This window comes from Protopterus annectens, chromosome 4.part0 (genome assembly GCF_019279795.1).
Source record: "Protopterus annectens isolate FY-2018-M chromosome 4.part0, PAN1.0, whole genome shotgun sequence".
In the NCBI taxonomy this organism is placed as follows: Eukaryota; Metazoa; Chordata; order Ceratodontiformes; family Protopteridae; genus Protopterus; species Protopterus annectens.
Window position 1 is genome coordinate 830,815,671 of NC_056733.1, and position 18,418 is coordinate 830,834,088.

At 39.3% G+C, this 18,418-nt stretch overlaps 1 protein-coding gene across 1 annotated transcript in view; it reads right to left on the reverse strand.

The window, feature by feature from the left end:
• LOC122800348 (protein HIRA) overlaps positions 1 to 18,418 on the reverse strand; it is a 1,504,941-nt gene that overhangs the window by 1,257,600 nt on the left and 228,923 nt on the right. Inside the window, exon 5 of the mRNA XM_044069797.1 lies at positions 7,889 to 7,983. Within this exon, the coding sequence (XP_043925732.1) occupies positions 7,889 to 7,983 (95 nt within the window). The remainder of the gene's footprint in view (positions 1 to 7,888; positions 7,984 to 18,418) is intronic.

The window sequence follows — 18,418 nt, forward strand, 5'->3', positions numbered from 1 at the left end:
ATACAACAACTTGTTCCTCAGACATTTTCCATTATAACAAGTGAGGTTTCACTGGCAAAATCCCTTTACGTGCTTTTTTACTATCAGAAGACTGAGACTGAGAAGCAGAGTCCCACTCAGCTTGCAGGCTCACTCACTGCTGGCTAAACTGTACTTACTCTACACCCTGCTCTGCATTCAAGAATGCCTTGAATCCAACACATGCCTCTCAACATATCCTGACTGTTAAGATAAACTTCACAATCTGCTTTAACTTGTCCCTTTTAGAGCTACTCAAACTTTTTACAGCAGAACATTGACCTATTTACCACCTGGTTAGAAATAGTTTGCTTGGTGACTGGTCTGTCTCATTTCCCCAGGACAAAGCTGACAAACTACTGCTCAGCCTGAATAATATACTTGGTCCTGTTTACATAATACCAGCGATGTGCATGTCTGATGAGCAAAATTCTCTCATCTTTAGTCTTAGTCTTTAGAAAACAGGCAGGGGACTACTCTTGTTACAGCAGATATATACCACTACTTTTGGCATAAATGAAGTACTGATCCTCGGGCTCATCACAGCTGGGTGAAACACTATAAATGATTCCTTGTGCAATAAGTCCTGCGACGCAATAATTCTGATAGAAGTCATGTCTACTAAAATGTTGTCTTCTTGGACAAGAACTTAAGGGGAGAGGATGTTGCTCATTTGAATGGATTTAAGGTTAGTTTTTCTAAGACAAAGTTAAGGTCTGAAGTGAGGGGGGGGTCCTTGGAAGTCAGAGAAGCAGGTCAACTTAAATGAATTTTATTACCAGCATGTGGTTAGATACTAGCAAATCCACAAGAAGGCATGCTGCAACACGTACTTTTACAGAACAGCAGGAAAGTCCTACTGCTGAAAAGATCTGACAACCAACTCATTCATGTTTGCACTGTGCAAAGAGCTGTATTCTGCTTCATGTATGCAGTGCTATTGTGTAGAGTGCCTTAAAATCATCCTACAGCATCAGAAAGGCAGACCACAGACAACATTACTGTTTCAGTGCGACAATCACAGTACTGAACTCGTAGCATTCAATGCCATGACTAAGCACTTAAGCAATTTCAATGTTACAAAGCAGTTTTAACTAAAAACAACTAGGGCAACGGATGATGGTTTGTCTTTTTCCAGTTTAAAGATTTTTACATGTTTAAATTTACTGTGGCTCTGAGCTCCAGGCAACTGTCGTAAAGCCTGCCAGCAGACAAGAATTTAACACTTCATTACATGACTGCCACAAGATGGAAATGAGAGATTTACAAGTGAACTCCTACTGAATTGTGGTTCTAAAACCACTTGCAGTACAAAACAGTGAATCTCTCCTCCTTTGCTAGAAATTACTTCCATTTGTTACATTTACTGGCCTCCTTTACAACTGTTAATCACAGCCGCTAGAAAACAAAGTTGCTTGACAGGAATACATGTAAGACCATCTCTGCTGGGAGCCATAAGCACTGGATTTTTGAGAGCATAATGAAGCACCTTTAGTGTGAAAGCACTCATCTGTTATATTTTTTACTGTTTTTATTTTTGGGATTAAACCGTTTTATACAGTGCTGTGTTAGCTGGTTCTTTTGTTTGACTTACTGCTTTTGTATTTGTTATTGAAACAGCTTTTACCAGCTCAGTTTGATTCTGTTTCCTAAGTCCCATGGAGTCATTCTAGTGGATCTCAACAACTTAATTTTTTTCTTGCAGTTTCCATTTCTCACAGACTCTGTCTGGCCTGCTGACCCCTGGTCTTACAATAGTAGAAAGCTAAATGTTTGTTCTCTATCTGGGAATGGGGAGAATAAAAGTGCTGCCTGCCCATCTCCACTTTTCCCAAATATTCTCAGAAATTTTCTTTGCGAAGGAAGTCTTGAGCAGCTGCCCTTTTTCACTTCATCCTTTAATGGGCTGGATTCTTAACTGGGTCTGTACTATGCTGCAATACATTTTCTGTTATTTGTATTTTTAACCTTATTTTTAAAGCCAGTTCTTATCAGCACTAGACAGCTATAATTTTACTTCTGTCATGTATTTATATACATGTGGACATTTACTTAACTCTGCCTCTTAACCATTCTGCTTTATCACAACATTTTATTTAGGTTTAGCCTTTGAGATTTATATCTGCAAATATCTGTTGTATAGTTTATATGTGAGGGCTTCCTCTTCACTCTGAAAATGTAAATGAATGTAAATATAGAATCAGTGATCAGAAGTCAATGTCATAACCACATTTTTAACATGTCTGCCTATCTTCCACATGTCTGAGCCTACCTGTACAGTCAAACTCTTAGTGTGTTTGTCCTTGATCTGTAGGTTAACCTCCTTAATCTCTTTCATGGTCTTTCTCTAACACTCTGTAGTATGGGTCTGACAATTAACTGTCCTGAAGGCAAGTGCAACAGATGAATACATGTGTTTCACCAACCTAATACCTTACCATATTATTTCAGAATGCTGAGGCCAGGACCTAATCAGAAGCTCCTGCCGAACCTTGTAAACCTTGTCTGGCTAATGTTAAAAGGATTGCAGAGTCCTGTTACAATCAAGGTGTCACAAATGCATCTTCAAAGACCTCAAACACTGGAGGTACACCGATAGGTTTGGGCTCATCCAGGTCAAACAGTTGCAGGTACTTTCTGTCTTGGACTTTTCCCAGTATTCATACTTAAAATTATCCTACAAGAGGCTGATGGTGTCTCCTAAGGATGAAATAATTTATTTTTCTCAAGAAATGTAACAAGTGGGCAGGACATCTTGAAAGCACACAGTCTTTCTCTTTGGAGTAACAGTCTGATACTCTTGGAGGAGAAAGTTCTCTTTTTATTTTATATTTGACTGCGGACCTGATAAGGAGGGTTGATTGACTCCTGCTTCAAGGTCTGTCACATGCACCCACCCTATACCCCATCGAGAGAAAACTATACAAATCTGGCCATCTACCTTGAGAAGGGACAAGCAAAACACTTAGAATACAAATCACTACAAAGTACCTGATGCCCACAATCCCAAAGGTTTTCAACAAAAATGATGCATTGGCAAGGAAACAGAAAAATGTTTCTCTGGGAATCATTCGCTAGAAAAAAATATAACAGGAATCAAGAAAAAGACTTCCCCAATAGGGCTTTAGCTTTCAAAGAGCTCTGTAAATTGCAGCTCACTTAGACAACCTAGAATTATATAAACTTGTCTCCACTGCTTGTAACTAGAACCACTACCTACTCAAGGTTATAAATGTATTCTGCAACTATAACGTACATGTTCTTCATACTAACTGTACTATGTCTTAAAGTCTTGTATCTTATGTTTGTTAACTGTGCAAACGCAAGACTATTGTAACTTTTCTCCCCATGCCTTTGTCTGAAAAAACATCTTGTTAAGTCATACTTTCAAAGTAAACAGATGCCACTAAATACAGTTAAAGGATATCCCTCAAAATCAGCTTGTTCAAGCATATTTTTTATTCATGATTTAAGTTTATGGGATTTCTGAAATGGCTGAAGATGGTGCATTTTCAGTTTTAGGAATTCTCCACATTAAGAAAAAAAACTCGCAACTGAATGAAAGGGTGTCAACCCTTTTGTCCTGCACTTCCTGCACCAAGCCTGCTGACTTTGTCATCCAGTATCCCTTGGTTGCAGCACCCTCATTCCTTCAAAGACCTAGAATCAAGGAAGCAAACAATTCTCTGTTATCACAATTCAGAATCAGCCACCTCACTGGGAGGGACGTTAGGGAAAAAAAATGGCCTGAGTGTATGCTTGGTGTGGACATCCCATATGAGGCTCTTTCTACAAGCTTTATCTGCCCCACCTACTTATAACCAAGGCCAGCAATCATCTGCTGCAGAACCTGATCTCACCATTTCAAGAAACTCATAAACCTTAATTTATTCACTCACTCTTATTACAGTCAGACCTACCAACATCCAAGGTGCTGCTGCAACCATGTGTCAAACAGTATGGGCACACGTCCTTAGTCTCCACATCAGTACACCAGTCCAAAGCTTCAACTCTGATGGTACCAACCCTTAATATAACTGACAGACAATCTATAAAGGGGCTGGCCACTTGAATGAATTACTTCTTACAAATGTAGTTAAGAGAACACATCACAGGAAATGTCAGCCAGTAATGTTGAGTGTTATTCTAGTCTTCATGCCTTAAGCAAATAAACAAACTTCTGGGAAAACAGGTGAAATGAACCAGAGTTCTTACTAATGCCTAATTCAGGGTCCTGACAGGGGACTTTTTTTCTCTCTTAAGAAGGGCCTTTATCAGTGAAAGATATGAGAGAATACCCATAACCCAAAATACAGAACCATGACAGTGACAAAGATATGAACACAGTATCACCGAGTTTTATTTGCATACAACAAACATTTCATATTACTTGCTAAAAAGCTAACTTACAGAACTGGCTACATTTTGCAGTTAACTTAAAATGGAAATGGAATGGTTCTCAAAAGAAATAAATGACAAACTTAATGGAAAACCATGCAGAAAAAGAAAAACAAGGTTTTTCATCAAGGTTTGAACTTTAGTACACTATTAATGTCTTAAGTTATTAAGAGTTCAGAATTAATGAGCAAGCTCTTACACTTCAAAAATAACTTGACAAAGAATGCCATGCTGATGACTTTTTTCTGTCAGTTTTACTCCTACAGCGTTCTCTCACTATCCATAATACCTACAATGTTCTCTTGCTATCCCTAATATGGCATAACCTATATAGAAAAAAAGCAGAAACCTATCACATAAATTACTGAAATGTGACGCTTCTCTGAGTTAATGGCCTCTTAGAATTAAACTAGAAACCGAGCCAGTATTTCTTTTTTTACTACAAACACACCGTTACTACTAAGGAGATTTATTAAAACAATAAGCCCAAAGTAGCAGTAGATTCCAATGCAAAGCTTTCCAGACTAGCTCTTTTTCAATGCTTCAATGGTAATAACAGCATCAAGGTTCACTTAAACACAAATTACATTAATTAAAATGAATAAGCTAGCAAACAGGATATCAAATATAGTTAATATATCATTTACAAAGTTGAGATGCATAATTTGAATTATAAGATGGATAGTACCCATAGCAATCAGATAAAGTATATTACAAAATATAACAAACACAAATATGATTAAACAGATTATTAGAAAAAAATGGACAATATTACAGTGCAATATCAATATTAAGAGTATTGTAGGTGAAACACCCAGGTTTACATATAAAGGAGAGAACAGTCTGAAACAGACACTGTGCTACAAAGATTTACATCAAAAGAAGACGCCTACTTGTACTATAGAAAAGATAGGCACAATACCTTTTTACAGTTTTATGTTCTGTACAGATATTGATATAGAACACACTTTCATACATCCTATAACTAAGGCTGAATTTATATTTAACACTTATCCTATATGTTTTACAGAGAATGTGATATACCTAGTTAATTGTGTAACATGCAATCATTTTTATATAGGAAAGACAAATCAGAAATTTAAAGAACACATTAGCTCATACCTCTCAGATAATGCGAAGAGGGATATAAATTAGTGCTTTGTCTAAACTTCTTTCAACTTTTCCCAGTTAGGGGTCGCCAAAACATATCACCTGTCTGCTCATGATTGGCAGTATAGTTTTTAGTTGAGTTGCCAGCCCGGTGCCCAGGCTTCCATGGAAGGCACACACTCACGCCTAGGGCCAATTTCGAGTATACAATCCACCTACAGCATGTCTTTCGGATGTGGGAGGAAACTGGAGAACCCGGAGGAAACCCAAGTGACCACAGGGAGGAGATGCAAACTCCACACAGAAGGCACCTCAGCCAAGGATCGAACTGGAGAACCTCTTGCTGTGAGGCAGCAATGCTAACCACTGCACCACAGTGGCCGCCCTAATGCTTTGTCTAAACACATTTTAGTAAAAGGGAAGGAACATAAATGTAAGTTTAGGGTCCTCCAGGAGGTATTCCCAGATCCAAGAGCAGGTAAGCCTGACAGCAAAAACAGAAATGTTGGAATATAAATGGATTAACTACTTTAGGGCAGATGTTTTACCAGGACTTAACTCTCAGCACTGTATCAAGCCAGTATTGAAAGATAGTCATGACTATATTAACTAAATAAATATAATGGTATCTAGTTTTTATTAATTTTGATCTTCTATAAATACAAGATTTACTAATTGGTACGCACATATTTTTTCTTTTTTTTGGTTTTGGGCTGTGTATAGAACCGGTCGTACATTTCAAATTATGCATCTCAAGTTAGTAAATGATGTATTAACTATATTCGATATCCTGTTGGCTAACCTATTCATTTTAATTAATGCACTTTGTATTTTAAGTGAATTTTGATGCAGTTATTACCACTGAAGCACTGAAAAAGAGCTGGTCTCAAAAGCTTTGCATTGATTATTGTTTTAATAAATCTCCATAGTGGCAAGTGTGTGTTTGTGATACATTTTTTGGACATTATCATTTTTATCTTGGAACACCTTGGTTGTCTACAAGTTTTTGTTTTACTTCTTACTATTTCTTTTTTAATGACTTGTTCTTGGTTGGGTAACTGTAAGCTGCCAAGAAGCCTTTCATTTACATACACAGATTATATTATAAAGCAGCTAAATTTCAGATTTCTGCCAACTTTTTCAAAGTTGTAGTTCCAGCTTGTCTGCACATCACACACTGTACTGTCAGGAATACACTTACTGCTGTTAGACTGTTAGTGACACAATTCACCAACCTGATAATAAAGCTTCAAGTAATTTCTACTACATTATTCAACAATTACATGAACAACTGCAAGACTTCAAAAGCCAGAATTTAGTATATTTACCTGTTTGCTTAGGAAATGCTGCAATACAAATAATGCATGCTCCTCATATAAAGATTTTTCCAACAAATAACTCTGGAAGAGTATTATTGCTGGCAAACATGACCCCTAAGAACTTTACTGGCATCAGAGAGAATCTCAAGATGTTAAACTGTGAGGAATGACAAATAGTGAAGTCTAAAGAGCATAGTCACCCATGTCATGCATACTGAAACAAATTCCTTTTAGGAACAGCACAAGCTCTGAAAAGGAAAGAAAACTGGTGGGATCTTCACTATCTGTCATTAACAAAATGGAAATGAAGAATTTAAAAAGTACCAGAGTTTCTGGGCTCCAAACTACACCCTAATGAAAGAAGAGGAAAAAAATTATCTAGTACAAAACAAACTACACTGGAGGATGGAGCTAGTCTTTAACTGCTTACATGTACAATCTTCAGACTTGGTGACTGAAATTCAAACGCTTCTTTTCCTAATAAGACAAACATTTAGCTTTAATCTAAATGCACAAGCTGCTGCCGTTACACAAAAACTAACTTTTATTGGCCTTACAGGTTTTGCAAAACTTCCTATATACAGACACATGAACAACCACTGTGGAAATTACTTACATTTATCTTCATAAGGATTGCAGTGAACAGACTGTCAAATGTGTTTTGAGTTCAAATCTGGAGCTGCTTATCTTGTTAACACAAACTAATTTATGACTGCAATGGGGGAAATGAAAATCAGAGTCATAATGCAACCTCAACTCCATTTATAAGGCAACTGCAACTATTTAAAAAAATAATAAAAGAAAACCTGATTATTGCTACAAACTCCACAAAACATAATGCATATTTGCTAATGTGATAAATAGTATCTGAACATTCAGAGCTTTGGCAACCGAACTCCTTCACACAAAAATGAATACCAGCTCTGACTTTGGGCATCCAAGCCTCATTTATACAAGTCAGTTTTAATCTCTACTACGAAGGAATAATAAATAAACCAGAGAGTTACTACACTGATGTGAAAATGGCACTGAATCTTACTCACCTCCTGAATGACTCCTAAGGATGGTGACGCACCGCCACTGCTCCACGTTGGTGAGCTTAGTATTGGACCCGAAAACAGTGCTTGGACCTATATACCTAATTAAAAAAGAAACAAACAAAATCAACACTGCATACAACTGATTCAGATATTTTTTGTTTCCTACCAATAACCACAGCATTTTATTTTGGAAAAATGTGTTCTATAACATATGGAAAAAAATCACGCAATCCAATACCAAGAGTGAACTCTAACAGGTAAAACTGACGTCTTGTTTGAGAACTATATAAAAATGCCACAATCATAAAACTGAAATAAGAGCTTCAAATGCTTTATTATTAAAATGTAACTTTCAGAGCACATAATACTACAATAAAGCACTAACCTTTGCTGAATTTGAACTAAACACTGTCGTGTATTAATGATACCTACATAACTCCACTGTTTAAATGACTTAATGCATACATCATCAAGTATTACCGCTATCTACCATTCAGTTAAGGAGATCCCCCAATACTCAAGTCATCTTGGTTACGTATTAGAACTTTTAAGTCAGAATACTAGGCCTGATTATGTATCAACCTGGCTGACGATCCAGTCAGTATTCACAGATGCATAAAAATTCTCACAGAAAAAATACATTTAAACAGTCTGACAAATACTTTGACAACACTGACTCTTTGGAAAGAATCAAGGTTGCATCTCCTCGGTTTTGTTCTCATAGGAACAGATCTTATCAGATAGTCAGTTATTCCACTTGCATCATCCTTTTTGCTAACTATTTGATGGCTCGCTAGTCAAGAACTTTAAATTCCCTGTTTTCTAATTATGCACACTCATAAAAAAGCGAAATGTATAACCATACTCAAAGATTTAACAGGGGCAGGTAAAAAAAAAATGGTCTCACTTACACAACCTATCTTAAACATCTACAAATTACTCACATAAATAACTATCAAGTTTCATGGAGAGTTAAGCAAATCTTTAGCACAGGAACAGATGCTCACGAAGTTTATAAACAAAAGTTTAAAATTAACTAAAATTAACAGACAAGCTGAAACATAGAAACCAAAACAGGATAAGCTCCAAGAATGCAAATTCAATCTACAAAGCTTCTAAACATGTAAAACATCATCCAACCAGTCATAGTACAAATGTCCAATAAGAATATCGCTTTAAAAGAGACAATCGAGACAAACGTGTCTCTCTGGTGGAATACCATTAGGCAAAGAGAGAAATAACCAATAGCACATATCTTGGTTAATCAGTCACTTGGGTGCTCTGTATTTCACTAATGGCTTCCTCTTCCCCCAGCAAAAACAAGAGAAAACACAAGCTGTAGAGACCAGTCTAATAGTTCAATGTCCTTTACCATGCACAGCTTCATGAACTGCAGGGAGTATTTTACATTTACCCATACTTCCACGTCAACTATAGCTGTACTACATTGTAATTAATTTATTTAGTGTGTATGAAGTGTATGTGCATATTCTAAATATACTACTGTTAAGAAATGTTTTCCGCCCTCTGTGCTGTATATACTCAAAAGTGTGCCTTGTGATGTACTATATATTCTGTTTGTGTTTCTTGTGAAGCTTTTCTCCCCAGACCTCCAGTAAAAACAGGTTCTGCTTGGCCCAGTGGACTTTCTCAGTACACAAATGTCAATAAATAAATAAATACTCAAGGTATGCTATGATGATAGTCCCATACAGTGAAAGCCTTACCTCTTCACTTCTAGAATCTATCCCCGAGGACACATCCAAGCATTCAGTTTGCTGTTGCCACAATGCCCTATCACTCAGTTTCCAAGGGTCCAGTCCATGAGTGATCAACAACTCCAGAGCTTTACTCCTATTTTTGAAAGAAGTTCCACTTCCAGCAGCTGATTTTACACACCAGTGCTGCTGTGTTCTAAGTACAGAACTTTGCATTTGTTTGCAGTGGATCTCAGCTGCCACCTTTAGTGCACTTCTTTAGTTATCCCTTCTAAACCCCTTGTTAAAATACAGTTGTGAGAAAACATCAGCAGGAAAAGATGGTTTTCCCATTCCCATATTCTCCCCACTGACATACATTTGCCTCATCAGCAAACAGGAGATTCTGTTCTCTATTCCCTTGCACACAAAGGTACTGGATCCACCACAACCACCTGCAGTACTCCATTAGTCATGTTCCTAACTCCTGATGTTGCCTCTCTTGCCATTGTTCTCCGTTTTACTACTCAGCCATGTAGCAATCCCATTTCCTCAGTCTCAATCCCCTTCTCCCAACTCTTCCAGTTTTCCTATCACCTTCCTGTCTGGGCCCAAGTCAATGGCTGAAATCCAGATAGATGTGTGCTGCACTTTCAAGGTCATATGTACAAAGTTATAAAACTGGATCAGATCTGACTGCCAAGCTCTGTCTGGTTATGATCCCATGCTAGCTGTTGTCCTAGGAATTGTGTTCCTCTAGAAAGGCTACCATTCTCCCGCTCAGGAGTCTCTCTTTACAATCTTTCATGGCACTGTTGTTAATGGAAAACTCCCACCCTAGAACTAAAAAAAAAATGTTTTTTTTTTCACTCTGTCTGTTTCCTGACCTATTTTAACACCTCAAAATCACTTTATTTGTTATTTTAGCCGGTTTTCCACAACATGGCTACCAATGGGGCTTGATGTATCAATGTGATCTTGTTCTACCCTAAACCCTTTCTCTTTCACATAATACTTCGTATGACTCATGCCAGAAATAAGGAGGTTATGCCTTTGACATATAATGGGATTTGGGAGAGTCACTGTTATTTTCTTTACCTGCTGTTAAAGGACAGCTTCTTTTCGGTCTCTAATCACCCTCATTTATGTGTGGCTCAGACCTTTTTTACACTATACTTAAAATTTACCCAGCTACAGCCAGAAAAGTAACTAAACTGCTGGCCTTTGTTCAGAGTTTTCTATTGTAGTTAAAGAGGAATTGAGAGTCCCCTCCCCCACACTACTGCAGAGATGTTAAAACTGTCACTGCACTGACAGACCCTTGCAGAATCAATCCCTCTTACACTATAAAAGAAAACACTGAACGAAGGCCAGCAATTTAGTTACTTTTCTGGCTGTAGCAAATGTCATCAATGAACACCCTGTAAAAATATGCTGCAGAAATATCAACTGCCCTAGCAGAATGAGCCTTGGAAGTACCAAACAGAATCAAACCCTTTGCCTTTTATATGAGAAATGCAGTCAGATAACCATCTTGAGAGAGTCACTTTTGAAACTCCTTTTCCCAATTTGACAAAAGAGAAAGACACAAAAAGCTGGTCACTCATCCTAATACTCTTAGTAGCGTGCAAATAAAACCTTAGCTGTTTATACACACCCAAAAATGTAACATTTATTCAAAATGAGTTAAGATAGCAGAAATTTTAATAGCCTTATTCAGTAAGTTCTGAGGCTACCTTAGGGAGAAAGGCGGGATTGGTTCTGACTGATACTCTGTCCTTGTGGAATACCAAATATAGAGATTTACAAGACAGGTGGTGGTGCTGCAATAGCGTTGTCGCCTCACAGTAAGATGTTGTCCTGTTCAATTCTCAGCTAGAGCGTCTTCTGTGTGGAGACATGCATGAATGGGCGTACCTTCGTTGAAGGTTGTGCGCCAGGGCCGGCAACTCAGCACGTAAAAATCTACTGCCAATCATTAGCGGGCCGGAGTTCCACTGTGGCGACCCCTAACAGAGAAAAGCCGAAAGACATAACAACAAGACAAAGCATTTTAAGTTCTGATACCTTCAAGTGGAAGTAACCGCCCCTAGAAACAATGTCTTCCAACAAAGATATTTCAAATCAGCTGCAGGCTGAAAAATTTTTTTTTTCAAGCCTGAAGGAAAACAGTAATGCCTCCAGGTACAATCCGATCCCTAACGGGAGGTCAGAGGAGAAATGTGCCCCTTAAGAAGGCTTTAGTTAACTTCAAGGAAGCAACTGGATTGATCAATTGACTGATCAACTTTGATTTTCTCCTGTGTGAAAACTGGAAATGGCAGCCAACTGAAGTTTGATTGTAGAATTGTTAGCTTTGTCAAGAAAGACCAGCCAGAAACTCTAAGATGGCAGGGAGTCTAGCTAAGAATGGATCTATGTCTCTACTAGAATCCCAAATGGGAAATCTCTTTCCCTTCTACTTTTCTAGTAGAGGGCTTTCTATCAAGATATTACGATTTGCAAGACCTGTGATAAAAGCCTGAACTGTCTAACCATCACAGAAACTGAAGAAACCATGCAGTTAATTTGAGGACTGCAATGTCTGGGTGAGGCATTCTAGACAGTTGACAAAGGAAGTCCGGAAATGGGTCTAGTACCCATTAACAGTGAATCAGATGAGGTCAAAGACAGGGAAACCACACCTGTCAAGGTCAAAAAAGGTGCAATGAGGATATCCATAGCCTTCAGTATAAGACGAGTGGGAGGATATGCATACTGGAGACCCGGGGACAAATTGTGGAACAGAGTGCCCCTCGGGGACTCCCCTTCTGGGGGGAATCAGGGTAAAGTAACTGCTGTATTTGGTGTTGGAGGGGGTAGCAAACAGATCACAGCAAGGTCAGCTCGAGCAGTCGAAAATCTGCTCTGCCAATACTGGATTGAGGGACCATTCATGAAGTAGAAAAATGGACCTGCTCAACCTGTCTGCTAACACACTGGACTTCCCTGAGATGTGTGTTACTATAAGAAAGCAGTGGAAGGACACTGCCCACTGCCAAACTCTCATGGCCTCTTAACACAATACTCATTCCTGGTTGATGTATCAAAACACAAACATGTCTGTCTGGATGGAAATCACACCCCTATGAAGAAAGCCCCTGGAAAGCCTGCAATGCTAGAAGAACTGCCCCCATCTCTAGGACACTGACATGAAGATTAACCTCAATGGGAGACCATGTGCCTTAATCAATCTTTCCCATAAAATGTTCTCCAACCAGCTGGAATGCATCCATGGTCACTGTGGCTCAGAGGAAGGCAGAAAGTAAGGGCAACCAAGTGAAACTAGTGGAGAGTCTAGCCACTAATGAACATGATTTCTGTGGACATGCATGAGGCACACCGGGAAGGTTATAAGTTGAGAACATATGGACAAATGAACTGCTAGAGTCAATAGCAAAATTCTTATGTAAAACCTGGCTAGAGGGACTAAAGTGATGAAGGGTGCCATCAATCCTAGCAGACATAATATGCACCTGCCCAAGGGTTTCTGATGAGACTGTACAGTCAAGTGCCTGATGACAGAGGCTGAGGAGCCTCGATTCTTGTAGCCTGGCTATCTATAATATGGTATTCTGATGAACCTCAATGATCTCTATTGTCTGAATGGGCTGTAATTTTGACTTTGTCAAGCCGTCAGCCCCAGATAGGAACAAAGCTGGAGCAAGGAGTTCCATGCTTGAAAAAGACACCTGGAGGGAGCAGTTATGAGCCAGTCGTCTACATATGGGAACACTGGGCAACCTTGCAGTCTGAGATCAGCTGCACTCATCATCATGCACTTGGTGAACACACTGGGGTGGTGGTAAGATCAAATGGCAGGGCTCTGAACTGAAAATAAGGAATTTCCTGAAGTGTTAGCTCATTATGATGCAACAGTATAAATCCTGGAAGCCTACTGAGCACATCTTATCACCTTTTCATAAAAACAGAAGGATGGAATAAACCGTAACCATCCGCAACTTCATCTGTTTCACATACTAGTTTAAGTGGCTGAGGTCCAGGATGTGCCTGAGGTCTCTGTTTTTCTTTGGCACCAAAGAATTTTGAATAAACTCCAGAACCTTGCTAGTCTAGCTGGACCTCCTGGATGACTCGTTATATGGGTGGGACTTCAGGAAGGCCTATTAGAGAAAGGACCCCTGAAAGCCTTGATTTTTTTGGTTTACATCTACCAGGGGGGTGACATCTGTTATGGTTATTACCCCCTTTACTGTTGGGGGTGTCTTTCCCTAGAAGCTTTTTGAGAGAAGCCTTGAGATTTGCAGAACAATTTTTCTTATCCCCTTTTTGGTTCCTGAAAAAGTCCATTGAGGAACAGAAAGTGAATCCAATGGTAGACAAGTTCTTGACATCATGCTCACTTCTACACAGCGTCTCTAACTTTCAGTCCAAATAGAGTGGAACCATCATATGGGGCATTAATGAAGAACATCTTAAACTGTTTAGCAAAGTTGCAGAGATGCATCCAGGCATGCCAGAGCACAGCTTTGCCAGAGATTGATGCTCTTGATGTGTCATCAGCTGCATTAAAAATAAAATGCATGGACACGCTTGACAGAGACTGGAGGGTAGCCAGCTGCTTATCCACTAATTTCTTTTATTCGACAGATAAGGACTCTGACAGCAATTTGGATAACTCCTTCATCAACTCCATCTGAAAGCATGTGACACAGGCCAGGTATTTCAATTGCCAGAAAGAGAAACATACACCTGCTTTCTGAATCTGCCCAACACCCCAGACTATCTATTAGGGGGATGGACAGCAGAGCTTTCCTCAGTCAGCACTTTCTTGGTGGCCCCCACAACCACCATGGAGTCCAACTGCAGGACCCTTGCTAGAGAATGGCCTATCTTTTGGAGAACCTAATATCATTTTGGGCTTACAAATAACTGGCTACTTCCACGTCCGCTTTAAGAATAGATCCAGTAGTTCATCAGTAAGGGGACCATCCAAGTAGTAGATGAGCTAGCCCAAAAGCCTCCAGGAATACTGATTCCTCCTTGGAGGGGGTATCTGTGGACCACCTGGTCTTTCGGATCAGCAACTCCACCATCTCCCTAAAGGAGACATCTTCAATGGGAGATCTGGGGGACACCTCTCCCTCACTGAACTCAGTATCTTTGATTAGGAGCTCCTAAGGGAGCACATGTACTTGGGGTGTACCTCACATGCGGGATGCTCTGGGGAGGATTCAAGCAGAAGGGAAGTCCACAACCTGGACTGACTTGAGACATCGAGGGGCTGGCTGTCCCAAAGTGAAAGGAAGAGAATACAAAGGACCCAAAGGACCCAGTGGGAGCAGGGAAAGATCAAAATCAGGAAAGGAGACCTGATCCCTAGATTGTGAGAGCACTCTCTCAAGGGCCTCGAATGCTAATGCTAAAACAGATCCCAATGGGTTCCAAAAACCCCCAAAATGTCAACCTCTGAGAGTACATTCAGCTTAGATCTGAAGCTCACACCAGAGGTAAACAGTGCAGAGCCAACGCACCAAAAGGGAGGGATAGATCCGAAAGCTTTGGAGTAGATCGTGGCTCCTGCTCAGACTCTTCAGCTTCAAGACCTATTGAAGTCTGAAGTGTGCAGTGTCAACTGGGTCAGAGACATAATCATAGTCAAAGAGACTCAGTCTTTTGGACCAGACACAGTTGTACCTCAGTGTCCACTCATATCCAGGGTGACAGAATCAGATGGTTGGATCAGGGAAGGAGTCACAATTAAAGGAGAAGGAGGGACAATTCCTACCCACTGACATCATTCTATCGTCTTTCTCTGATAAGCTCCTGGAGAACAACATTGATCTCAAAGAGGAGGCCTTAGAAGGGGTGCCTCAAAACTCCCTGGAAGGATCTCTCCTGCAAAAAGTGTGAATCTAAGCCTGAAGCTAACAGGTTCTACAGAGAACCGGAGTAGCAGACAAGGATGAGTTGGAGACCATACTCGGATGAGCTCCAATGTCCAGCATGGATCCAATGACTTGTGTGCTTTCAGACCTGGCCCTGACAGGACCAATGAATAGGACAGTGTTTCCTTGAGGCCTCCTTTTCTCTGTGTTTTTCCATTTCCCACTCCTTTTCTGTCCCTTTCTATCAGTGGTTTTATCGGAGGTCTTCTAGGTTGAAGGCAAAGAAACAGAAGGTACGGAGGTGGTTACCTTCCCTTGCAGCAGCAGGGAGAAGCTCCTTAAAAAAAATTAAATCACCTATTGGTAAGAGTTCTGGCCCCAAAGGCAACACAATTCAAACAAACAATCTGCCTCCAGGTGTGCCTCCTTGGCAGCAAACTCATTTGAAGTCAGCATCTTCAGGAGTAATCTTATGCCCACAGGAGATGCATTTCTTAAAGCTAGACAACTTATTACTGCTATAAAGAAACAAAATCTACAACAGCAATAGTATTAAGAGAAACTACACTAACTCCATCAAAAACTCAGTAGACCAGACAAAAAAAATGTGTATAAATACATATATACGGTTTATTATGGTAAAGACAAAGTGGACTTGGTCGAATTATGGGATTATCGACTCATGTCCTTGAAAGTGACCATGTCTAATTCCGACACTGTTGAAATACGTCTTGACTTCGTCCTCGGAATGGGCTTTAACATGGGTCGAGATTGGTGCGAGATTTGTACTTCAACAAAGTCGGGTTCGACATTGTCACCGTTCGGCCTCCATACTTCGTCTAAAGTGGATTCTAGTGTCTACATCAACATTATCATAGTAAACACATACATACATCAAAGAGAAACACCACCAAAAAAAGTTTACAGCAAACACAAACTTTAGAGAATTCCTCAAAAACTGAACTGAAACTAAAGGGTGGGAAATATCTGATTAGTTTATGAGGGAGACAGAAGTGTTTTTTTTTTTAATACGGATATACTAAGAGAACTATCCTACTCTGAAATTTACAAAAAAAAGTACAAAAACCAAGTAGTTTACCTGACCACTATTCTTCACACTGAGCCAAGAGATCTGCACCTGAAGCGTTCAAGCAGAAAACAAGATCTGAAGTATTTCAGTATACAGAAGGGAATTATGGATAAGGGGAGGAGTTTGAGCATTGGATATAAAAATCTGAAGAGTGGTCAATGTCTGATGCACAGGCCAAACAGTTTAGGATGGAGAGAAGAGTCAACATTGGATCACTATTAAGTGATGTTACCCACCTCTCGATTAGTCATATCCTCCCCTTCTTTCCAAATCTCTTCTGTCAACACATCTGTTCCTGGTGCCTTACCAGTAGCTTTTTTTTCATTCCTGCTTTTAATTTCTGAACTGTGATGGTCTCAGACTCCTCCTTAGTAATTCTTGGTAATTCCAAGTCAGCCAGAAACCCATACAATCAAAGTTTCTTATTACATCCACTATTTGACCTGGCTCATTACGAGATTGCCTCAATTTAGGTGCCAAAAGTTTATGTATGTACTCTTAGTGTATTCATGAAAAACAATTCATTTAGAAGAGCACTTTTAAACTTACACAGTTTTGACAAATACTTGTCCACTTTGCTTTTCAGAGCATTTTCTTCCTTTTGCAACTGTTCTTCTAAATCCTTTTCATCTTTAGTTCTTTTAGCCTTTTGGGAGTTTATTTGTATGTTCTCTCTCTCTCTCTCATTCTTTAACTGACTCTCTCACTGATGCAAGCCCTCCCTTAATTTTTCTGAATTTTCAGTCCATTACTACCTGCCAGGTTTCCCCTGTCTATATTTGCTATCAGGCTAAGCAACACAGCCTTGGTGTGCTGTTTGTGTTTTGTAACTTTAGCTAGTATTCTGGGAGTCTCTCCAGTGTTTCCTATTGAGCATTTTACATACACACATAATTAAATGCCAAATGATCTGATAATATCATAGGATGAGTTATAACATTTCTGACTAAATCAGTACGTTCCTCTGTTACATATATCCCATTGAATCTAGCCCAAGCAGCATGTCTGTTTGAATAAAAATTAAATTACCTTCTACTTACTCAAGTTTTAGTTGCATTTTTCATCCATGAACTTTAAGATAAATTTGCAGAGATCTTCTTTCTTGGTTAATTATTTTTTTATTTCTTCGCCCAGTGTCAGCATCTTCTCTCTCAATAATTATACTCTAATCACCTCCTATTATTAGGAGGCCTTGCAGGAAACTCAATTTTACTTAACATTTCATTAAATTCTTTCTTCCTTCCTTTTGGCAGGAAGTATAAGCCACCTCATATTACTCTCTTTCCCTGCCAAAAACTTCTCTTAAAGGAGAACCACACCCACAGACAAAAAAATATGTATTTCATCATAGTTTGGTGTTTCTTACATTTTAACAGCACTCTGGGGGCTATTTACAGGTTTTTAAACATTTTTATACATAATTTCTGAGTCTAACCACATGGGGTCTGGCATCTTGAAGTAATTCTGATTGTTTAGTCTGCCACTAGGTATCCCAAAATGCAATGCTTGTCTGTAAAAGGTTACATCACACAGACTTCTTTCTTGCTAAAGCTCCTGTCACTGCACTGATGTTACATGCATACACTGCTTTCAGTCAATTTTAAGTAACATTTCATGCCGTTCAATGACTACTTAAAACACAAACAGTGCAAATGCCACAGAACAGACTTTCAAAGTGCTTTTTACTGCCGCTTTTGTTTAGAATGGCTAAACTGCATTTTTGTGTGAAGCCTGAATTGTACTAGGACTCATCTCCGATCCCTCTTCACACCTAACTTCCACAACTGTCAAAGTGCTAAGGGAATTTGAGCCCTTACCTGTTGTGATTGACAGCTCACAGCAGGAGAATTGACTTGTG